The sequence below is a fragment of the Dipodomys spectabilis genome, unplaced genomic scaffold (genome assembly GCF_019054845.1).
Source record: "Dipodomys spectabilis isolate Male_0828 unplaced genomic scaffold, ASM1905484v1 ptg000002l, whole genome shotgun sequence".
Lineage (NCBI taxonomy): Eukaryota > Metazoa > Chordata > Mammalia > Rodentia > Heteromyidae > Dipodomys > Dipodomys spectabilis.
The window spans coordinates 10,353,221-10,375,973 of record NW_024870679.1 but is presented as its reverse complement, the minus strand read 5'-3'; the positions used below and the strand labels follow the sequence as shown (position 1 = coordinate 10,375,973).

At 39.8% G+C, this 22,753-nt stretch overlaps 1 protein-coding gene across 2 annotated transcripts; it reads left to right on the top strand.

The window, feature by feature from the left end:
- Nucleotides 1-1,371: 1,371 nt before the first annotated feature.
- Vcam1 (vascular cell adhesion molecule 1) lies at nucleotides 1,372-22,439 on the top strand. Of its 2 annotated transcripts, XM_042676639.1 has the most exons (10): nucleotides 1,372-1,603; nucleotides 2,249-2,524; nucleotides 5,208-5,528; nucleotides 6,709-6,975; nucleotides 9,287-9,562; nucleotides 11,814-12,134; nucleotides 13,023-13,289; nucleotides 15,593-15,859; nucleotides 19,706-19,905; nucleotides 22,429-22,439. In XM_042676639.1, the coding sequence occupies exons 1-9, from the start codon at nucleotides 1,540-1,542 to the stop codon at nucleotides 19,864-19,866; spliced, it is 2,220 nt and encodes a 739-aa protein (XP_042532573.1). In that variant the 5' UTR covers nucleotides 1,372-1,539; the 3' UTR covers nucleotides 19,867-19,905; nucleotides 22,429-22,439. The 2 variants fall into 2 exon arrangements, with proteins under 2 accessions (XP_042532573.1, XP_042532565.1); XM_042676631.1 differs by lacking the exon at nucleotides 22,429-22,439 and having other exon boundaries at nucleotides 1,373-1,603; nucleotides 19,706-20,568.
- The last annotated feature ends 314 nt before the right edge of the window (nucleotides 22,440-22,753 follow it).

Sequence of the window (22,753 nt, the reverse complement as noted above, 5' to 3'; positions counted from 1 at the left end):
CAGTATCCAAGAGAAGGTCCAGAAGCTTCTTTAGCCAGGTGGGGGCAATCTGCATGTTTGTAGTCTACAAGTCTGCTGTTTAGGGGTAGTTGGTAGACTCCAAGTCTGAAGTTTGCAGACTACAAACTATACTTGTAGGCTTGGTCACATAATACATGTAGTCCAGTTTATGTTCTACACACCAATGAGTCTGGGTGCTCTAGAATTTTCTTAGAGAATTTTTAATTTTTTTCTCACGTAGGATTTCGATATTACTGTTTGGAAATATTACCGTTAATATTTATTATTGCACTTCTGTATTCACTGTGCATTAGGTATTTGTAGAAGTGGAAACAGCCATGAACAAGAACTGGTCTTGGCCATGACAGGAATTGATAGTCCAATGGGGGGAGGTAGACCCGCACGTGGATAATACAAGGAAGTAGCTATTCCGGTTTCTTTTTGGTGGGCAAGCGTTTTGCAAAGACTTGGGCTATGTGTGTGCAATGCTAAAACAGTCAGTTCATTGAGGCTTTTACAGAAGTTATTTCGCCAAACAAAACAAAAAAAATCTAAAAATCACTCCCTCTCCTGTAACAAAAACAAAATTATTTTTTATATTTGTGGTGAAATCACACAGCCATAGAGACTTACCACAAAAAGAGATTTATCAGACAGATTCCACACAGTTACATTTAAGCGTGCGAAAGACTTCCAATTAGCCAGCCCTGAACCAAAGGGTTTGGTAATTTTCCTGAAACAAAAAAGAAGAATCATTCCCTCTCTTTTGGCATCAACACTCAGTTACATTCTTTCACTTTCCATTTAAAAAATCACTTAAGAAAGTTGATCCTTTTGTCACAAGAGCTATTTGTATGAAATATAAAATTCAGAAGTTGTGTTCACTCCCTTTTGTTTAAAAAAAAGTAAGTCATCAAAAGAAGGAAGCTTTTCCTTTTTTTTGTTTTGGAAGAAAAACTTTCATCTCTAATTTAAAACTGCAAACACACTTTCTTTAGTGGAGAGAATATGTTCATATGATAGTGGTTATTTATCCAATTCAAAAAGTACAGGATAATCTCTTTCTCTCTGGCTTTGGCTCTGTGTGTGTGTCTCTGTGTCTATCTGCCTTCATTGGATTCAAACTGCTCCTTCATTCTGCAATGGAAATTGTTTTATATTTTCCCAGGAGTGCCAGTCCTTTGTGGAATTGAAGATCAAGGACAGCCTGCATTTATTTTGTAGTGTTGGAAGTGTTTTGCATTCCCAGGACGGGCAGTAACTTCAGTCCTAAGAGCCATTGAAGGGGTTAATGCTGGGACTTGGCTGGATGTCAGTTGCAGTTTTTTTCTTCCCTGGCTCTGTCCGGGTTTCCCCTTGAAGGGATTTCCCTCCTCCTTTGCCTCTGCAGCAAGACCCTCTTTTATAAAGAGCAGACTTTCTATTTCACTCACACCAGCCTCTCTGGCTTTGGGAGCTGAAGACTGCCCAGGCACTTTCAAGCGGGGCCAGAAAGAAGCCTATTGAGCCATTATTTTCTCATCGCAGCAGCAACTCACAATGCCTGGGAAGATGGTCGCAATCTTTGGAGCCTCAGAGTTACTTTGGATTGTATTTGCAGCTTGTAAGTTCTTCTTGATCTGTTTCAAATGTTAATATTCCATGTTTAACCCTGGTTTGTTGGCTTCATTTTTATTCTTCCTGGGGTAGTGAAGAAAAGCACTAAGGATTTTAAACAATGGGAAAACTGAATTTAAGCTAACTTTTAATGTGCTAATGAGATTTTTCTATACACTATATACTGTCATAGAACTGCAATACCTCTCTTCTTTTTTCCCCCAATGTCAAATGGGTAATTTGGATTGTGTCTGTAGTAGATATATCTCTTCAGTTTCCTGTATTTGCTAATGAGGTCAAACTTGAAAAAATCCCAAAACAACTTTGATAAATGAACACGAAGGTCAAGAATGCACAAGTTCTCCTGGGTGGTAATGATTCTAGCTCCTTCCTGGGCAGTAGTGATAGGGTTTCTTAGCTACCTTAAGTGTGTTTGAAGCTGTTCAGGAAAGACACTACGCAGGATAGATTTGAGACATTGTACTAGAGTAGAGATGTGAGGATAGACTTCTAGACAAACCAGCTAACTTTGTTTCCCACTCTTTTCTCTCTCTCTCTCTCTGTCTCTCTGTCTCTCTGTCTCTCTGTCTCTGTCTCTCTCTCTCTCTCTCTCTCTCTCTCTCTCTCTCTCTCTGTCTCTTTTCCTTTGCAGCTCAAGCTTTTAAAATTGAGACCTCCCCTGATTACAGCACTCTGGTACAGATTGGTGACACCATCTCATTGACCTGTAGCACGACAGGTTGTGAGTCCCCATCTTTCTCTTGGAGAACCCAGATAGACAGTCCATTAAACGCGAAGGTGAGCCACGAGAGGACCAAGTCCACGCTGACAATGGATCCTGTGAGTTTCGACAATGAACACTCTTACCTATGCACCGCAACCTGTGGATCTGGGAAGATGGAAAAAGGAATCCAAGTGGAGATCTACTGTGAGTTCCTTTTATCAAAGAAAAATTTGCTCATCTCTATTTTGCCTTAAGATAGTTTTTTTTTTTTAAAGGAACAGTGGTTAAAAGGGTACTCATTTCTAAATTCCTGGCTAGCAAACATACAGTATCCAAAAGTTATAGATGACTAAGGCTAGCCCAAATTTTGACTTGTACTTCTGTTTGCAACAAACATTGCAAGAATGCATAAGAAAGACTCAGTCTTCCTGGGAATGAATTCCTTAGTCATAAAATGGACTATCTTGAAGGCTTTTTAAATGTGTTTTTTTTTTTTTTTTTTTTTTTTTTTGGGTCCAGTCGTGGGGCCTGAACTCTGGGCCTGGGCGCTGTCCCTCAGCTCTTCAGCTCAAGGCTAGCGCTCTACCACTTGAGCCACAGCGCCACTTCCAGTTTTTTTTATTTTTGCTTATGTGGTGCTGAGGAATCGAACCCAGGGCCTCATGCATGCAAAGCAAGCACTCTACCACTGAGCCACCTTACCAGCCCCTAAATGTGTTTTTTTTAACTTGAACTTGATCATATCCTTGCATGTTTGCTTGCTCCAGCATCTACATGATTTATGAATTTTACCCTTCAGGGACATTGCATTCATGTTATTCTTAGGCAATTTGGTGCTTAAAATCCATTTAAAGATTAAGTAGGAGATCTCTAATTTAGTAATAGATACAAAATATTCTCCGTAGACACAACAAGAAATGCCTGCAGACATTTATTTCATCCATTCCATGTCTGTGTTGACAAATTTAGAAATTTTTGTTGTTACTGTTGCCGTGAAGTATTAGTATTCAACCTCAAATGTTTTCCTGGTGAGTGAAGTGAACACTCTTCATGTACCAGCTTGCCAAAAAATGCAATTTTGCACTCTTTTCAACTCCATAAATGAAATCATCAACAAGAGTAAAATATAAACCTTACTTAAATCAATTCCCTTTAGTTATCGATGGTCTTTTTCTAAATAAACAAGATGAAACATTAAGACTATGCACATGCATGGTCATTTCTTTATGAACATCTCATTCAAATTTCTCATAATTACATTGGTACCTTTCTACTGTACCCAAATCCAACTTTTCCCAGTAACCTTAATGGGAATTTCAGCAAGGCCCATGTGTTTCTAAAGCTTCTAGAGGAAGTGGGCCTGGCCGGCTGCTTTCAATTATGCTGGTTGTACATGCATAGTTTATGTCTGGCTGCCTCCTGAGCGCTTCGAAAGGTCCCCTTATGTAAATACAAGGGAAACTAGTACATTCTTATATTACCTGTCATAAAACTATACTAGATTATCTGCACATTTCACACAGTATTTGGGACAGAAAGAACTGATGGAAAAAATTTCAAATACCATTTCCTTTGTCTTATGCCCATATGTACCAGTTGAAGACTTTCAAAAGAGAATTAAGGACCCTTCTGGCTTTAATTATGTTGCCTATGTTGTGTCCCTTCCCCAACCCCCCCCCAAGAATGTCTGTTTCTCATTATGTGTAAAAGTTCTGTGTCCATTCCACATTTGATTATTATGTTCTGAGAAATTGACCTTGGTATTCTTTTTATTACCTAGTCCCAAATCTATCAACTTGTTAACATCAAAACAGCATGCAGAGACAGAGGTATACTTTGCAAAGGTGATGAGATTCTGTGTCCTTTTGTTCTAGAAAGTTCAATAGAGGTCTAATTGGAGCACTAGTTCTTAGGCAGTTCAGGAAGTAAATCTGGTATCGAAAGGTTGCATAGAAGCAACCTTTCTGCTGGATGAATTCTTTTTCTGGTCCTAGAATTTCACGCTCCTTCAGCATTCTTGCTCAAGGCTGTTGCTCTATTGTTTGATCCATGTGTCCAGTCCAGCTTTTGGCTGGTTAATTGGAGATGGAGTTACATGGATGTTTCTGCTTACACTAGCTTTGAACTGAAGTCATGTGGGCTTCAGCCTCCTGAGTAGCTCAGATCACAGATGTGAGGCACCAGCAACAGGGTAAGAAGCCAGCTCTTAAACCATTTTTCATTTTCTCGCATACCCTGCACAAAAACTTCTTTTTACAAAGATATTCCAAGCTGCCCCTTATCTTCAAAATGGAACTACATCTGCCCTGACTAGAATAAGATAATGTGGTACAATGTAGTATTAATCTGCAGTAGTGATACAAAAGAATAGAAATCCTGAGCTTAAATCCTAGCTTTGACATTTATCAGCTGTGTGCCCTCAGGCAAAATTATGCAAATACTAAATCCATATTTTCTTATCTGCAAAACCAAAGCAGTGTGTGTATGTATGTATGGAAAGTCACAAGGAAACTCCCACTTTCTACAAACTAGCAGATGCTAATAAAAATCTTAAAACAAGGTAAAACAAAATAATATGTGTTAGGTCTATAGCATAGTTACAGGCTCCTAAGTTTTCAATAAACAATAGTGCTTGTTCCCTTCTTTTACTCAGGTAACATACAACCTTTTAAATATACAGAGTCAAGTGGAAGAATGCTCCAATACATAGCTGATTCTGACCTCCTGAGAGCATCCCAAACCGTAAAAATCTAATTAAATAATTCATTTTACTGGATTAAGACTAGATTAACCAAAACATTAGATTTCATTTGCATTGTTGGAAATCAGTAAGTGATCTTATCAACATGAGCAGAAAGTCACTTATGAACTCATTTGTCCTTTCCAGCTTTCCCTAAGGATCCAGAGATTCATCTCAGTGGCCCTCTGGAGGTCGGAAAGCCAATTACGGCCCAGTGTGTGGTCCCTGATGTATACCCCTTTGACAGGCTGGAGGTGGATTTACTGAAAGGCGATCATCTCATGAAAAATCAAGACTTTCTGGAAGACATGGAAAGGAAGTCTCTGGAAACCAAGACTTTGGAAGTGACCTTTACCCCTGTCATTGAGGATATTGGAAAAGCTCTTGTTTGCCGAGCTAAATTACACATTGATGAAATGGATTCTGCACCCAAAGAAAGGGAGACTACCAAAGAGCTGCAAGTCTACAGTATGTACTTGTGGGATGTGGTCTAGTCCATGGGAATTCAGTAAGAATTTATTTGACAACAAGTATATATATTCCAATAGCATAATGAAAAGAACACTGAATTTGGTTTGAGAAGACTTAAGCTTAATTTCTTGGCTCTGTTAACTGTGAAACTAAGGGTTCCTTAATTTGTCTATTTCTCTACCTGTCCGGCAGAAATAATCATACCTGACAGGGTAGTAGGAAATAGGCTCCAATAACAACATGTTTTAGATCATGTCTATAGGCTAGTATATTATCACTTGAAATATTAGTGTCATAGAGATAAGACTGGAGCAGTTATTCTCTGTGAGTGCATGGGTGTATATATACTTGTAAGCTCAACCATGCATATGAGCATCAGGTGGATGGACAGTGATGGGATTTGATTCCCCCATCTCTCCAAGACTGCCAGGGAATTTGGGGAACAGTTTTATTATCCTAAAATTGTGCCCAGAAAACTGTACTGTTTTACTGTTTTATGCTAAAATACTCCATTCTTCTATGGGCATTCCATTCAAAAGGACTAGTGATAATTATTGCACATTTAGTCAAAAGAGAATGAGATGGAAGGGATTTTTAACAAGGTTTTGAGAAGAATAATTAAGATAGGGAGGGGGAAGAGAAAACAATGAAACCAATTGTCTTTCAGTGACTTGATTAGAGATCTCTTTTCTGCTGGAAAGTCAATTTTCTGTCAGAGAAGGATTTAATTTACTCTGTAATCTCAGAGAGTAGAACTATGACCAAAATGGAAAAGTGAGTTACAGAAAGGAAAATTCCAGCTAAATAGAGGCAAAACATCTTCATAATGAAGGATTCAGAAGTCAGCTTGACCCTTTTGTAGGCTGTGTGATCCACAGGTCACTTTTCAGCTGACCGGGATGAGTTTTTGGAAGGGACTCTTGGATGGATTCCTTCTTCAGTTAGGACATTCACTAAGCCACATGATCCTCAGGCAATTTCTAAATATTTATGTCGATCTGAAAACACCAAACATCCAAAAAAAAACCACCTCAATGAGTTATTCATAAATTGGCTTCTTCTGTGCTACCATGACCAGGTAGTTTGTAGACGTGGGAAGGTCCACAAATACAGCCTGCAAACCTAGTGGCTAAAGATGATGCATAACAACAGCCTTGGCTATGTCCTGTCTTTCCAGTCTCACCCCGAAACACAGTCATCTCTGTGCAGCCCTCCACAAGGCTGCAAGAAGGCGACTCTGTGACAATGACCTGCTCCAGCGAGGGTCTACCGGCTCCTGAAATTTTCTGGAGCAAGAAACTGGAGAATGAGAATCTGCAGCCACTCTCTGGGAATTCAACTCTAACCTTAATTGCTATGAGGATAGAAGATTCTGGAATTTATGTGTGTGAAGGAGCTAATTTGATTGGAAGACACAGAAAAGAAGTGGAATTAGTTGTTCAAGGTGAATAGAACGTGGAGCCAGGAGGCGGGGATGGGGGTGGGGGGGCGGTGCGGAAGGCATGATCATGGCGCTATGGTTGGAAGTAGAGCAATGGTGATAAAGTTTGAATGTTGAATTGCTTCCTGATCCTTTCCATGAGAACCTGTTGGATGGCTATGTACTTTGGCACAAATATGTATCATACTCTGACAGTTAGGAAGGCTTTCCTCCCAGAGCTTCATGGCTTTGCTTCTCTCATTCTTTTCTGGATCACATTATTCCTCACTGCTGCATTGCTTGGCTTCCTTCCTTCCTCCTGCCCCATGGATGATGGTATATTCAAATTACCCCACTTGGGCATCTCATTTCACTGTGCCTGACAACAGAACCCTCATACACTGGTTATTCTCAAATCCGGATTCATGTCAGCAGATCCTATAGTTCTTCTCAGCATGATCCCAAGAATCTGACCTTCTCTTCAACTCTCTTGCTATCGTGTATTATTTTTATCCCTTCTCAGTTGAGTTCTTATAAAAGAGTGTTCATCAACTACCAGCTATATTTCTTAATATAAGCTAAGTCCAACCTTCAAGGAATAACTGAGGGTAAGTATTTGGTTTCCATGGTTCAGATGAGAGAATGGAGTCTCAGAAGAATTGTTGGTACTAGCTATTGATTGTATACCTAGCATTTGCTAGGAGTCACCTGGAAAATTATGAACTATACTGATCCTTTTCCAGAATTCTATGAGATAGCTAAAAACTCAGAGTCAGCATGATTTGTAAGTTGCCAAATAAGGTCCAATAGCTCTTCAGTTACAGGATCACAACCTTACCACTTTAGCAAATCATCTCAATTATTATTATTACTTATGTGTTTGTGTAGTACTAGAGCTTGAACTCAGACCCTGGGTTCTTTCCTTTAGCCTTTTCATTCAAAGCTAGAGCTTTGCCATTTGAGCTACCATTTCAACAAATAAAATAATGCTGGGCTTGTGTTTGTATCCTAGGTATGCAGGAAGCACAAAATAGGAGGACAATGGTCCAGGAAAGCCTGAGATACTATTTTAAAAAAAGCTAATGCTAAAAGGGCTGATGCCTGACTCAGGTAGCAGAGTACCTGTCTAGCACGCACAAGACTCTAAATTCCAATTGCAGTTTTGGAAGAAAAACAAAGCCCAGCTGGACAGCTTTCCTGAATAACCAGAGTTGTCCTCACTTCTCAACTTTCAGACCGTGAATTAGTTGTAAAATACTTTTATATTTCATCCAACATATTTGAGGGGTAACAACAATTTTACCACTTAACTAGTTACATTGCTTTTAGTATGATTCTATGCAACTCTCAAAGATATAGCTTAGTGTTGTTGAAACAGACGATGCAGGCACAAATTCATAATTTGAAGACATTGGTGTGTTTGGAAGGTGTGTGATATTTTTCAGAACCTCTTCTATTTTCCCCTTAAGATGACTAGACATAGTTATTGTAGCAACTGAAATTTGGAATCATGACTAAAGTCCCAATTTTGCCCCTTACAAGTTGGGTGAAATTATTATTTAACAGCAGAGCCTAACTTGCCTTCTGGAGAAAGAGGTGGGGTAGGGAGAGGAAGAGAAAGGAGAGAGGCAGAAGGAGAAGGGAAAAGCAGAGAAAACAACAGGTCAGTTTGTGGAGTTGTCGTGATGATTAAAATATATAATCTATGGGAAGTGATATGCAAGCCACCTGACACACAAAGCAAAGGATCCGATCTTCTGTTTGCATTACAGTGACCTAACAAGCTACACCCAAACAGAGACTGGATTATTGCCAAGAACGATGCCAGCCCCTCACATCTGTCTATAACTATTCTGCTTTGATTGCCCTCAAATGGATTCACTATTTAAAAAAAATATGGTCTTAGCTAGGTACTAGTTGCTCATGCTTCTAATCCTAGCTCCTCAGGAGGCTGAAATCTGAGGATCGCAGTTCAAAGGCAGTCCAGGCAAGAAAGCTCATGAAACTCTTAACTCCAATTAAGCATCAAATAGCTGGAAGTGGATGAGTTGCTCAAATGATAGAGCACTAGCCTGAAGTAATATAGGCAACTGAGAGCCTAAGGCCCCTGAGTTCAGGCCTCAGTACTAACACACACACACACACACACACACACACACACACTCACAGAGAGATGAGATATGGTCTTGTAACTCATGGTTATGAAGTGGAAAGAGTAATTCTTTCCTGGAACAGACAGTTGTGGAGAGGGTTGAGGACAATTGGGTCTATAAATGAGATTGTGATGAAGGAAAGCATCTTATCCGTTATACATCTTGTCCTTTTTTCTCCCTAGAGAAACCATTTACCATGGACATCTCTCCTGGCTCGCGGGTTGCTGCCCAGATTGGGGACACCGTGGTGCTGACCTGTTCCGTCACAGGCTGCGAGTCTCCATCATTTTCTTGGAGAACGCAGATAGACAGCCCTCTGAGCGGGCAGGTGCAGAGTGTCAGAGCCAAGTCCACCCTGACCCTGAGCCCTGTGAGTTTCGAGAACGAGCACTCTTACCTGTGCACGGCGACTTGTGGACCTAAGAAGCAGGAAAAGGGGATTCAGGTGGAACTCTACTGTAAGTGATTTTCACCACTGGTCGCTGTGTTGTTTTTCCCATTTCTATGGGAAGAGAAAGAATCCTCATCTGTGATAGGCAATGGGATTCATTGGTTTAGAAGGAGAATTTAACCTTGTGAATGGTTCCTAAATCTCTGAGAACGAATGCAGTTTGGTGAGACATGATCGACTTGACTCATGAGCACATTGTACATTGAATATGCACATAGCAATTACAGTCCTTACTTCCTCTTCTTGTATCGTTTCACCCTGAATTTGGTCACACTTATGTCCCTCCTCCTCCACACCCCTTCATGGGTATGTGGGGGTGTATGGAGATGACAGTAAGAATAGTGTGTGTGTGAGGGGGTGCAGCTTCAGTCCAGATAACTGAGTAGGGGTGGCTACCACTGAGCAATTCAAACTGAGGGTGAAAATGAAGCCTTCTGCTTAATCCGCAGAATGGCGTAAAATGAGGCAATTGGGAAGCAGCAGAAAGCCACAAACAGAAGACAGGGAGTGGACAGGAGACGAGGCAGGCCAGAGGCTATAAAAGCTCAGGTGTGTGCTGGAGCAGAATCCTGAGAATCCCGAGGCAGCATCGGGTCCTGAAATCCATTTACCTTATTCTTCTTGCTGCCTTCCCGAAAATCCTTTGCAACCTTGACTCCCCATGAATCTGAGGTTGTGGAGGCATCCTACTGTATAATGAATCCAGAAGAAAATATGCAAAGGAACCATGAAGTTATGGGGTTTTTAATTTTTTAATTATTTTTTGGGTCCAGTTGTGGGGCCTGAACTCTGGGCCTGGGCGCTGTCCCTCAGCTCTTCAGCTCAAGGCTAGTACCCTACCACTTGAGCCACAGCACCATTTCTGGCTTTTTTCTTTTTGCTTATGTGGTGCTGAGGAATCGAACCCAGGGCCTCATGCATGCAAGGCAAACATTCTACCGCTGAGCTACCTTTCCAGCCCCTGGGGTTTTTATTTTTGAAGGGATCACCTTGACCTATCTTATTCAATAAACTCCAAAGCACAACTTATGAAGGTTTTTTTTCTTCCCACCACAAACCCTGCCCAAATTTGTGCTATCCTTCAAGTTTTTGCCCAGAAGGAGTGAATGTCTATAAAGGGATTTAATTCTCTCCAGAGGAGGGTGAATTTTACTGCTTTATCGTATTACCTAGAAGCTGCTGATGTAGGCACATTCTCAGAAGAGGTGAAAAACAGTGGTGAAGTCTTCCTGCAATATGGAAGGAAACATTTGAAAATATATTACTTTCATAGCTTTGTACTTCAGGGAGAAAAGATTTGTCATGCGATTTTATCCTCAATATTTCAGTCTCATCAATTTGCATAGGATGTATTACACATGTTACGATACAGTTTACATTCTATGTAATTAGATTAGAGCCTAAATTATAAATTCTTTTCTTAATAAGAATTATCTGAGACCTACTTTAACATTGTTGCCTATATTTTATCATTAGCTAAACTGCCTAGATTAGGAGCTGCCCGTAGAGTCTTATTTGATACAGAGAAGCTGAACAGCCCAGATTCTAAAGTCAGAGAAGTCTTGTAGCCTTTCAAAAAATTCAGTTTTACTAGCCATGAGACAATGAAATGATACCATTTTATGGGCTGCCTAGAAGACTGAGATAGCATTACTTACATTTAGCGTTAGTTCATGCTAAGTACTCACAAATATTTTACAATCTCACAGACAGAGTCCGCAGGTAACACAGGGAAAGCTGAATGGATTTAGCAAAGATCAGGTATGTGGTTGATCGGATGGCATCATTAGAAAAGATTATGTACCGTTTCCAACAATATTATAATCAATATTATAATTTTGTGTTTAGACTTAATGTCATGTATGTACTTGTGTGTGTGTGTGTGTGTGTGTGTATGTGTGTGTGTGTGTGTATTGAGTCGATTTCAGGGCCTCCCGCTTTCCCCTGGCTTTTTCACTCAGAGCTGGGGCTCTCCCCTCTTCAGCCATATCCTGACTTCCTGTTTTTTGGGGTTTTTTTTTTTTTTGCTGTTTTATTGGAGAGTCTCGTAGATTTGTCTGCTTGGTTTCAAACTTTTGATCCTCAGATCTCAGCCTCCTGAGAAGTTAGGATGACAGGTGTGAGCCACGGACACCTAGGCTTGAGATTCTTTCCCAGCTGAGTTGTAGAGACGTCATTATGAATCCTGGGCATTTAACAGACCAGAACTCCATTTTCTCCTGAATGTCTCACACAACCTTTTTGATTGATATTTACAGCCTTCCCTAGAGATCCGGAAATTGAGATGAGCGGCCTGCTCGTGAGTGGGAGTCCCGTCACCGTGAACTGCGCAGTGCCTAATGTGTACCCTTTTGATCATTTGGAGATTGAATTATTGAAGGAAGGAACGATTTTGGCAAGTAAACAGTTTTTGGAGGGAACAGACAGGAAATCCCTGGAGACCAAAAGTTTGGACATGACCTTCACCCCCACCACTGAAGATACTGGAAAAGCTCTTGTTTGTCTGGCCAAGTTACATATGGGTGAGATGGAATCTGAACCCAAACAAAGGCAGAGTACACAGATGCTGTATGTCAATGGTAATTATGTTCATGCTACATCTGGATACTCTTTACATTGGATTGATTGCTTTCTCTCCTTTGTCAGGCAATGGTTAACAAGAGGTTAATAGTTAAACACACACACACACACACACACACACACACACACACACACACACACAACTCCTGGGGAAAAAAGAAAAAATTCAAATTAATAATGTCAATGACAAATACCTCCCCTACATATAAAATGATAGCCATTGGTTTGTTAAAGATTCCAGGCACTGGCATCAATGGCCAGGTGAGTGTTAATTCTGCTTTGCCTGGTAGAAACAGTGCATCCTCAATCCAGCTCAGCCTCTGGCTGGTTTCAGCTGGTCTTGCCCTTGTGTGTTGGCCCTTCCTGGGGGTGACCAGTTCTACCTCTTTCTTCATGCCATGATCTTCTCAAGGGAGATGGTTCACTTTCCACCCTAGAGACCTCTGAGGAGGCAGCAATGAAAACTGCCTCTTGAAGCCTGGGTTTGGGATGTCACTGTCATTTTTGTCCGTATTCCATGGGCTCAAATGAGTTACAAGGTCAGTGCAGATTCAACGGGTAGCGAAGATAATATTCACTTATTCCCAGAGGAGATTCCAGTAGGTCTTAGTCATGTTTAGTGCACCACAAAGGGCAAATACAAACTCACACTGCTTTGGTAGCAAGAAGGATCCAACAGAACTTCCTTCCATTAGGAAATAGCCATGACTTGTTTGTGTGCTACTTATCTGCATCTCCCAGAGTAAATGCAGACAGAAGGCTCTGCTGGTGATCAAAATGTGTAGACAAAAGCATGGACTCCATTGCCCGGTTTTACAGTGTCATTGAAACTCTTCAGAACTGAGAGCATGAGAATGTCAATCTAATGAGTGTTTCTCCCTTTTCAGTTGCTCCTAAGGACACTACGGTGTTCGTCAGCCCCTCCTCCATCCTGGAGGAAGGCAGCTCTGTGAATATGACATGCTTTAGTGATGGCTTCCCAGATCCAAAAATTCTGTGGAGCAGACAGCTGAGCAATGGTGCTCTCCAGCCTCTTTCTGAGAATACAACTCTCACCTTAATCTCTACAAAAATGGAAGATTCTGGCATATATGTGTGTGAAGGGATTAACCAGGCTGGAATAAGCAGAAGAGAAGTTGAATTAATTGTACAAGGTGAGCATAATATGGCCCTCACTAGGATTTTCTTAAGTTATCTTTCTGATGATGAACAAAACCTTCCTTGGAAACAAAGTGTGTGTGTGTGTGTGTGTGTGTGTGTGTGTGTGTGTGTGTGTGTGTGTGTGTGTGTGTGTGTGTGTGTGTGTGTGTGACAGTACTGGGGCTTGAACTCTAGGCCTCTCTCTTTTTTTTTTTTTTTTTGGTCTGAGACTGGGATTCTAACTTGTTTGGTACATTATGTTTTTGCTCATTGGCTAGTGCTCCAATAATTCACTCAGGCCTCCAAGTCCTAGGCCTAAAAGCTCTTCTTGCTTGGCTTTCTCACCTATAACTGGTATTCTACCACTTGGACCACACCTCCAATTTTGGCTTTTTGCTGTTTAATTGGTGAGAAGAGTCTCTCTGATTTGTCAACTCAACCTTGATTCTCAGATCTTAGCCTCTTGAGTAGCTGAGATTACAGGTGTGAGTTTCCTGTGCCCAGCTTAAACAAAGCTTTTATTTAAAAAGAAATGTATTAAGGATTTTTGTTTTGTTTTGTTTTTGTGCCTATCCAGGGGCTTGACTTTAGAGCCTGGACACTGTCCCTGAGTTTTTGTATTCAAGGCTTGCACTCTACCACTTGAACCACAACTCTACTTCCAGCTCATTTTGGTAATTAATTGGGCTTTTCTGCCTGGGCTGGCAGATCCTCAGATCTCAGTCTCCTGAGTAGCTAGGATTATAGGTATGAGCCACAAGCACCCAGTGTATTGAGGGTTTTGGTTTTTTTTTTGTTTTTGTTTTTTTTGGTCCGGTCGTGGGGCCTGAACTCTGGGCCTGGGTGCTGTCCTTCAGCTCTTCAGCTCAAGGCTAGCACTCTACCACTTGAGCTACAGCGCCACTTCCGGCTTTTTTCTTTTTGCATATGTGGTGCTGAGGAATCGAATTCAGGGCCTCGTGCATGCAAGGCAAGCGCTCTACCACTGAGCCACCTTCCCAGCCCCTTGAGAGTTTTTTTTAAAAGCATTCATGATGTTTCCTATATATAGAACGTTAGATCATTCTTGTTGTTTCCTGAAATAGAACTTGCTCATCAAACAGCCCAAAGTTCTTTTAACAACCCTAAAGTTTTCTTTTAAACTGCTAGCTCCAGGACTTGTGCCAAAAGTTCCAGTGGCTCTTGGGAGACAATTATTGAAATAAAGACAGGAAGAAATGTGTAATTGTAAATGGTTTAAGTTTAAAACCACTCAATCTGGCTGGATTAGACAGTTTGGGCACTCTACCACTGAGCCACACATCCAGTCCCCACTGAGTTTTACATTGTAAAGGAAGAAATTTGGAAGTTCAACACACAGTCTTAAATAAAACCTTCTGAAGAGGCTAAGGGCAAAGGACTGAATTTCAGGCCAGCCTGAGCTACTAGCTAGTTCTTGTTCAAATAGACTGTATATACTATATCACTAGATCATGTCTCAAGAAACTATGTACACAAAGAAAATAAATGGAAAGAAAAAAAAGAAAGAGAAGGAAAAGGAAGGGAAGGAAGAGAGGAGGGGGAGGAAGAGGAGAAGAAAGAAAAAGAGAAAGAGAAAAAGACAGGAAAAGATCCTTTGAGGTTGTATGCCATGTCCCTGTGGCCTTAAATAGGGATTCCTTAGCAGGAATCATTTTCATGCTGGGTAGGTAAGTCCTTCCTAGAGTTGAATTAATAAAAATACACCTTAAGTACCTAAGCCACAGCCTGGAACTTAATAAATAGTAACTGTGTTGTGAAGGACAAATAAACAAGCCATCTGTGTGCAACTTAATTTCCTCATCTGAGAAAATCTAGTTCAAAACACAGAGGCCTTTGGACGACAAAGAATTTTTGCTAAACAGTATGACAATGATTTTAATTTTCTGGTTCAGTAACATTTGAATTCTATACCCATTTATTGTATTCTCTGTGCTAGGCTGAGTTAAAGTCTGTGAGATTCTAATCTCCAATTAATCACCAAAAAGTTGGAAGTAGAGCTGTGACTCAAGTGGTAGAGCATTAGCCTTGAGCCAAAAAGCTGAGGGACAGTGCCCAGGCCCTGAGTTCAAGCCCCAGGACTGGCACTGGCACATACACACACACACACACACACACACACACACACACACACACACACACGGAATTCTGTTACGAGAATTGAAAAAATGCATAAGTCATGTCTTCTCTTGCCTAAAACACAATTCAGCAAATGCTTGACTTCATTCTTGCCTTGCTTACGTTATTAACTTATTATGGGATTGCCTTAAAGATGCCTTTTCAATGGTCTTTTTTTCAGTTTTTCCTAAGGACATACAACTGACAGTTTTTCCTTCTGAGAGTGTCAAGGAAGGAGACACTGTCATTATCTCCTGTACTTGTGGGAATGTTCCAGAAACTTGGATAATCCTGAAGAAAAAAGCAGACACAGGAGATACAGTACTGAGGTCTGTAGATGGCGCATACACCATCCGCAAAGCTCAGTTGGAGGATGCAGGCGTGTACGAGTGTGAATCGAAAAACAAAGTGGGATCCCAGTTAAGAAGTCTGACACTGGATGTTAAAGGTGGGCTCTTTGTCTTTGGACTTCAGTGTGGGCTTTCCTACATGAAGGAGCTGAATTCTGTGTTGACTGTGGCTCTTTCTTGTTTCCTGAAATAATCAGGCCCAGCTGTCGAGTTTCACGAGGAAGTTAACATAAATCATTGATGACTGTGGAATTCCCATTTGCTTTCTTTTCTTTTCTTTTTAAAGTTGCCCAGTTAGCATTGGTCTCTGAGGTCTTGGATTTGTTAAGTATTTTACCATATTTTCCAAGACCTTTCCTTGGGAAGCTAAAGAAATAAGAGGAGGTATAATGGAAAAGAAAAATCCTATCCAGACCCTCGTCCTTCTTACTAGAAAACTATACTATTTTCTCCACCAGGAATAACTTCATATATTCTCCATTGACTCTTTTAGAGATAATCATGGAAAATTCCAATTTTGATTCTGGACAACATATAAAAGACCTCTAGACTCCAGAATCATTTCCCTTAAAATCCACATCTCTGCCTAGTGCCAGTGGCTCACAACTGTAATCGTAGCTACTCAGGAGGCTGAGACCTGAGGATCAATGCTTCAAATCCAGCCTGTGCAGAAAAGCATATAAGACTATTTTCTCCATTTAACGACCAAAAATCCACAAGTGGAGCTGTAGCTCAAGTGATAGAGCACTAGCCTTGAGTGGAAAAAGTACAGGGACAACACCCAGGCCCTAAATTCAAGTCCCAGCACCAGCATACACACACATACACACACACACACACACACACACACACACACACACACACACACACACACACACACACACACTGGTGTACAGGGAGAGGGAGGGACAATGGCCTCATCAAAGACATTTGAGGGGGAGCACAATAGATGTGTGAATGCACAATAGGTATGATCTGTTGATCTTACTGGTAGAAGTGGGCTGTGTCAGCCTTCATTAATCGGCCTCACACTTCTCGCTCACTAATGAAAGCCTGTGGTGAACTGGAAGCCATAGGTGGTAAAGTGAATGGCACTACAAATGCCAACTTTTAAGAGGCTCGACATAAGTGAAAGTCAGCAAATACTTGCCAATGTAAAGCAAATTTTACTTATCTGGCCATTTCCAGATGGCAAGATGTACTATATATTTTCTGTTTTCACAGTAGCTCCTAGAAACACACAAATATCAATACATCCATCTAGACATGTTAAACAAGGGGAAAATGTCATAATTACATAAAAGACTGTTAGCCATCCACTTGTGGTGATTGTTCTGAATAGTGTTAGTCTGGCCAATGAACTTACTATGAGTTCCAAGAATGGAACCTTGTACTATGTTGCTGAAAATGACCTGGGGGTTTATGAAATCCATGATTCCAAAGAGGAAGGGGCAATGCTGGAGGAGTTGAGATCTCAGTTCTGAGTGCATTGAAATTCCTTTCTTCCCATTTTCTTTAATCCTCAGTGCCTCTGGCCATCTGTAATTCCACCTAGTTCAGGTAACCTGGACTCCTAACACTGCTGTCCATCTATCTGTAATTGTTCTTTATGAGACACATTAAAGTTTCTTCTTGACTTTTATCTCTTCTCCTGTATACATTACCTTTTCTAAATTACTTTACTAAATAAATCACATATATTTTTTACCACAGTTTATTCACTGTATAAGTAAACAATCAAACAAATATTAGGCATTCAGGCAGAAATTCAAATTCATGCTCCATAATTAAATCTGGTTTTAAAAAGCTGGACATGTATGAAGACTAAAAATTGACATTTTTTCCTGTGTATTTTGAAGTTTTTTTTTTCTTGTGTGTTTAAGTGAGTTTTGAAATTGTGTTGTTGTGGCTTAAATGTATTCAATTGATAAATATGGTCAGGAATTTAAGAGTTTCAGGATTTATACAGCCATTAACATTTTTATGAGAAGATTCTCCTGGGTACTGACTCAGCAGCAAGAATTTTCTTGCAATTGCCTGAGGGGAAAAGTAAAAAGCAAATATAATACTTATTAAACGGAAAGGAAAATAATGACATAAATAGTTTTGCCCAGCATGTCATCAGTACTGACACTTAACCACAATTATGGTGATAAACATCCCATTACAATGTGCCAGGTGTCAGTGGTTCCTGCTTGTAATAGTTCTCAGTTGGGACTGAATGTACCTCAGGCAGAAAAGTCTTTAAAACTCTATCTACAACTAGCCACCAAAAAGCTGGACTAGAGGCATGGCTGAAGTTGTAGACCATCAGCTGAACAAGCATGATGCCCTGAGATCAAAACTTAGAGAATCTTAGTTGCATGCTGGTGGCTCACACCAGTAAACCTAGCTAGTCAGGAGGCTGAGATATGCAGCCTGAGGTTCAAAACCAACCCCGACAAGAAGTGAAGACTCTTATCTCCAACTAGCCATCAAAAGTAGAGCTGTGGCTCATGTGGTAGAGCTACATCCTTGAGCCAAAAAGCTCAAAGCTCTGAATTCAAGCCTCCACATGGGCACATAATTTCAAAAGTTACCCTTATACATTCACTAGCTCAATTATACCTACCAAATGTTGAAAAATGGAGCAACAATTATGCTTAAAGTGTTGTTTCCTTGATAATGTGATACAGCTCATTTCACATCACGTGATTCTATTGATTCTTTTCCCTTGGATGGCTTTCAGTGTTTAGAAAGCTCTAGGTGGAAGGCAGTGATGCCCGTAGGCAGATCACTAACTCCTGTCAGCACTAAGACCACATGCATGCCACTTCGTGAACCTTAATTGTAAGTCTACCATTCAGTGCTGTGCCAAGTAAAGACAGAAGCGCATCTCCACAAATGCTGGGCTGTGTCCCACATACTCTTACCGCTATCAGATGTTAAATTGCAGCTGCCAGGTGACTTTTTTGGGGGGTAGGTTATAAAAACTACTAATTTTAAAGTTTTTGTATGCTACTATTTTCATATTCCAGTTACAACTAATTAGCAAAATGATAGGATTAAAAAAGCCACAATACTTTATTAGAGTTTAAAAAGCACTTTGGAGGTACCAGTTTTATTCCAAGTAGTGACTTAAAGGCTGGTGGGTCCAAAAGAAAGCAGACATACGTGTCTTTATGGAGTTTACAGTCAGAAGAGCAAACCAAATTTAGCAAATAGTTATAATGTTTAATTACAAGTAGAGCTAAGGGATATGAAGCAAAAGTGAGAACATGTTGGGGTTCTTAACAGACTAGGGGAGCAGTAGGGAATGAGTGACATTACACAAGTGACATTAAAACTGAAATACAATACTATCCAAAGACCCCCAGTAAACACAAATACTGAACGGAAATGATACATGTTAAGATGTCCTTCCTTCAGTCAGACAAAACATAGCTTGCAAACATGCATACCATCAGCCTGGATTCTTCCTCTCCCTCTCAATCTATAGAGTTTAACTATAATGGCCATGTTGTAAATGTTACAAGGGGTTTTTGTTTGTTTTTGGGAACTGGTGAGCCACTTCTACTCATGGTGATCAGAATCCTTAGTCTCAATACTCTAGTAGATTTTTTTTCTATTTCCTCGAAGACCCTTCTCCAATTCCTGTGCTTGTGAAGGACCCCCGCCCCCAAACATTGCATGTTCATTTCTATTTTGCTCCTGAAATGGACTCTTTTTGAATTCAAGTTCGTAGAAATTGACAGCTGTCATCTTTAGATCCATTATGACCAAAGCATCCATCAATGTGATATTTGGGTAATTCAGAGAAATGCATTGTGGGTCCTTCTGGCCCTCATCATGACTTTAGAGCTCTTTCTTTTTGGAGAACTACTTGTACTATAAGAATAAAACGTGTTATTTAATGATTTCTTTTTGTACTGGACATTAATTGCACCTATTTGGTTATTTTCCAGGAAGAGAAAATAACAAAGACTATTTTTCTCCTGAACTCCTGGTACTGTATTGCGCATCTTCTCTCATAATACCTGCCATTGGAATGACCATTTATTTTGCAAGAAAAGCCAACATGAAAGGATCATATAGTCTTGTAGATGCACAGAAATCAAAAGTGTAGCTCACACTTGAAATACTCAACCACAGACCCTATTTGTAAGTTCCAATCCATCATTCTACAAGAAAAACAACTGAACATTCAGACTTCCTAGAATGTACTGGAAGCAAAGAGAAGGGGACTTCCCAGGCTCTTTTTGAGAGCAAGAACCAACAGAAAACTTTCTTCTTGATAAGTCATGGCTATTGAGATGAGATGATTGAGAGAGTCCCTGATGCGTGTAGACAATAACACAACCTGTACATATGTAAAATAAAATTATGGCATAGCAAGATTGCTTGGGATAGCAGCACTCTATGTTTAGATCATGAAAATAACCACCCAGTGTTGCTTGGAATGACTGTAATTACAGCACATTTTAGGAACTTTTGATATTCGTATTGACTGGCAGTTGGCTGAGGCTATGTTTCTTCTATTTTATTGCCTTAACCAAATTTTATTCTGATGATTTTCTTGAAAATAATTTCATGTTTTATAAAGAATCCAGGGCTTCATCTGGGTTGACTTTCAGGTACTAAATACCTCAGCTGGTGGTATAATGGTTGACCAGGTTTCTCTGTATGGTACTTGCATGGTACGGAGATGTGATGTTTGTTCATCTGAATCTTATGTAACTTGACTAATGTGGTTAGAAAATGCATCTTCTTTGGGTTTTCTTTTGTAGCTCTTTAGAGTTTTTTGTATAGTAAAAATTAATCTCTGGAACTAGGAGTGTTGTGTGCTTATTTATTATTATAAGTGATATCCTTTTAATTATGGTGTACTTCTTTTGACAATGCCAACTTCCAAGGTGAAGAGTATGGAAATGCTCTAGGTATAGCAAGTGTGGTACTCTCACAACCACTGTGGGGACTTGCATAAAATGCATATTTCTTAACTTTTATATTAAACTCAGATATCTGGTTTGGGGTTCTTCAAGTTTGTCAATTTAAAATAAAAAAATATGTATAGTACACACAAAAGGTACGAACACTGTTGGACGAACATATGGACGAGCAATTAACTGTAAACTGACGACAGTTCAAGAGAGAGTCATGCTAGTGATGCCTCTTGATGGCAACTCTCTCCTTTCACTCAGAAGTAACATTTATGTGTCCTGGACAGAACAGTGATATGTCCCTTGAGTTTGGGGGAAAGTTACTCAAATACACTATGTATGTGATTAGTATATTATTTATTTAGTGTCATGTTTTGAAATTTACGTGAAGACAGTCAAATGATATACTTCGCTTGTGACTTTATTCTTTCACTCAAAATTTCATTCTTGCACAATTCACCCATATTCTAGGCCATTTTTCATTGCTCCATAGCATTCTACTTTAAGATGGCCACAATTTATTTACCTATCTATAGATAATGTCATTTCCTTTTGATTTTTTTAGTCTTTTCTATCATGAATAAAGCTTCAATAAATACTGCTTTACGTGTTCCCAGTTATCACAGACCAGGTTATTTAGTGAAGGACAATGATATTAAGACAAAGCATCTCATTATTTTGTTTTGTCTGAGACTGGAACTCGAACTTGTACTCTGCTTTTGCTCATTGGCTGGAACCCTACCACCTGAACCACGCCTCTAGTCCCAAGAATTTCATTTCTAATGATAATTTTAAAAATCATTTTTACAAAAAACCCTCTTCTTTAAAAACTGCACCTTTTAGACAATAAAACTTTGAAACATTAACTTCTTTTGTTCTAGTAGAAATGAGGTAAATAGTTGCTTTGGGGGATAATCAACATTTACCTAAAGAACTCTTTCATAATGATTTTCAGCCTGGTTTTCCTGGCAATGGATTCAGATCTTGCTTCTTTTGTAGTATTGACCTCAGTTACATGCAAGAGGCTGGCAAGTTTGCCTTCTTCTGCTCCGGTAGCATGAAGTAGATGCAAGACAAATGAATGCATGGAAAACTCTATGGAAGTTTGCCTCATGTAGCCATTACTAAGGCCTTTTTTCCTCTGGGTAAATAATACACAGAGAAGCATGTGATAAACCCAATTTGTTTACAAACAGAGAGACACTGTACAAAGAAACACAGTTTCAAATAATAGTCTTACGCAGAAACTTTTATCTGCTTCCTATAACAGAATCTCTAGATTTTGTTCGCAAGCTGTGAATTTGGGGAGGATGCGAATAACACGCAACTTACTAGCAATAGTAATCATTGAATCATCTTATAAAGTAAGAAGCTTCCATTTTCTTACATGTAAAATTAAGGCATTAGTCAGTTTCATGTAAAGACCCTTCTAGTCCTTGGGTGCAGGGGTTACATATTTGTCTTAGGTAACTTAATTTTTTTTTTAATTTTAGAGAATCTCTTCTTTTCCCCAAATGAAACTCTTTTTCTCTTTGCTCACACAAATCCATACAATCTTGAAAAGAAAAATACAAGTTAAATGAATCTGAACATTAGCAAGTAGCTTCTGCTAGAATTTCTCGAATAGACACTCATTCCTATAGAAGGGAAAGGAACATTTATAATGTCTTTTAGCCATAGTGATTGTGACAATTCTGCTTCTGCCAAAACCACGTGTAGTGACTTTGCAGGATGTGTGCAATGGAAAGGTGTAATTCTTTCCAATGAGACTACGAGCTGAGGCTGGCTCCAGAAGGGTATCAGTAATTGAATGGAATCAAATGTCTGGGTGGTGTAGGAAGAAGCAATGCTAATGAGAAAGAATATTTTTTAATTTTAAAGAAGTCTTTCGTCATTGGCAGAGGCCCTTGGGGACCTTGTGAAGCAAGAAAGAAACCAAGCTGATTAAGTGAAAAGGCAATGTTTCAGTCTCTTTTTTATTGTAAAAATACTGTGCAGAGGGGTTACAGTTACCTGACCAAGGTAATGAGTCCATTTCCTATCGAGCATTGTTACCTCCTCCTTTGTTTTTCC

Coding starts and splice junctions, on each gene's coding strand:
- Vcam1 (XM_042676639.1), top strand. CDS start 1,540: ATGCCTGGGAAGATGGTCGCAATCTTTGGAGCCTCAGAGTTACTTTGG. Junction 2,525..5,207: donor AATCCAAGTGGAGATCTACT/GTGAGTTCCTTT, acceptor TGTCCTTTCCAG/CTTTCCCTAAGGATCCAGAG. Junction 13,290..15,592: donor AGTTGAATTAATTGTACAAG/GTGAGCATAATA, acceptor TCTTTTTTTCAG/TTTTTCCTAAGGACATACAA.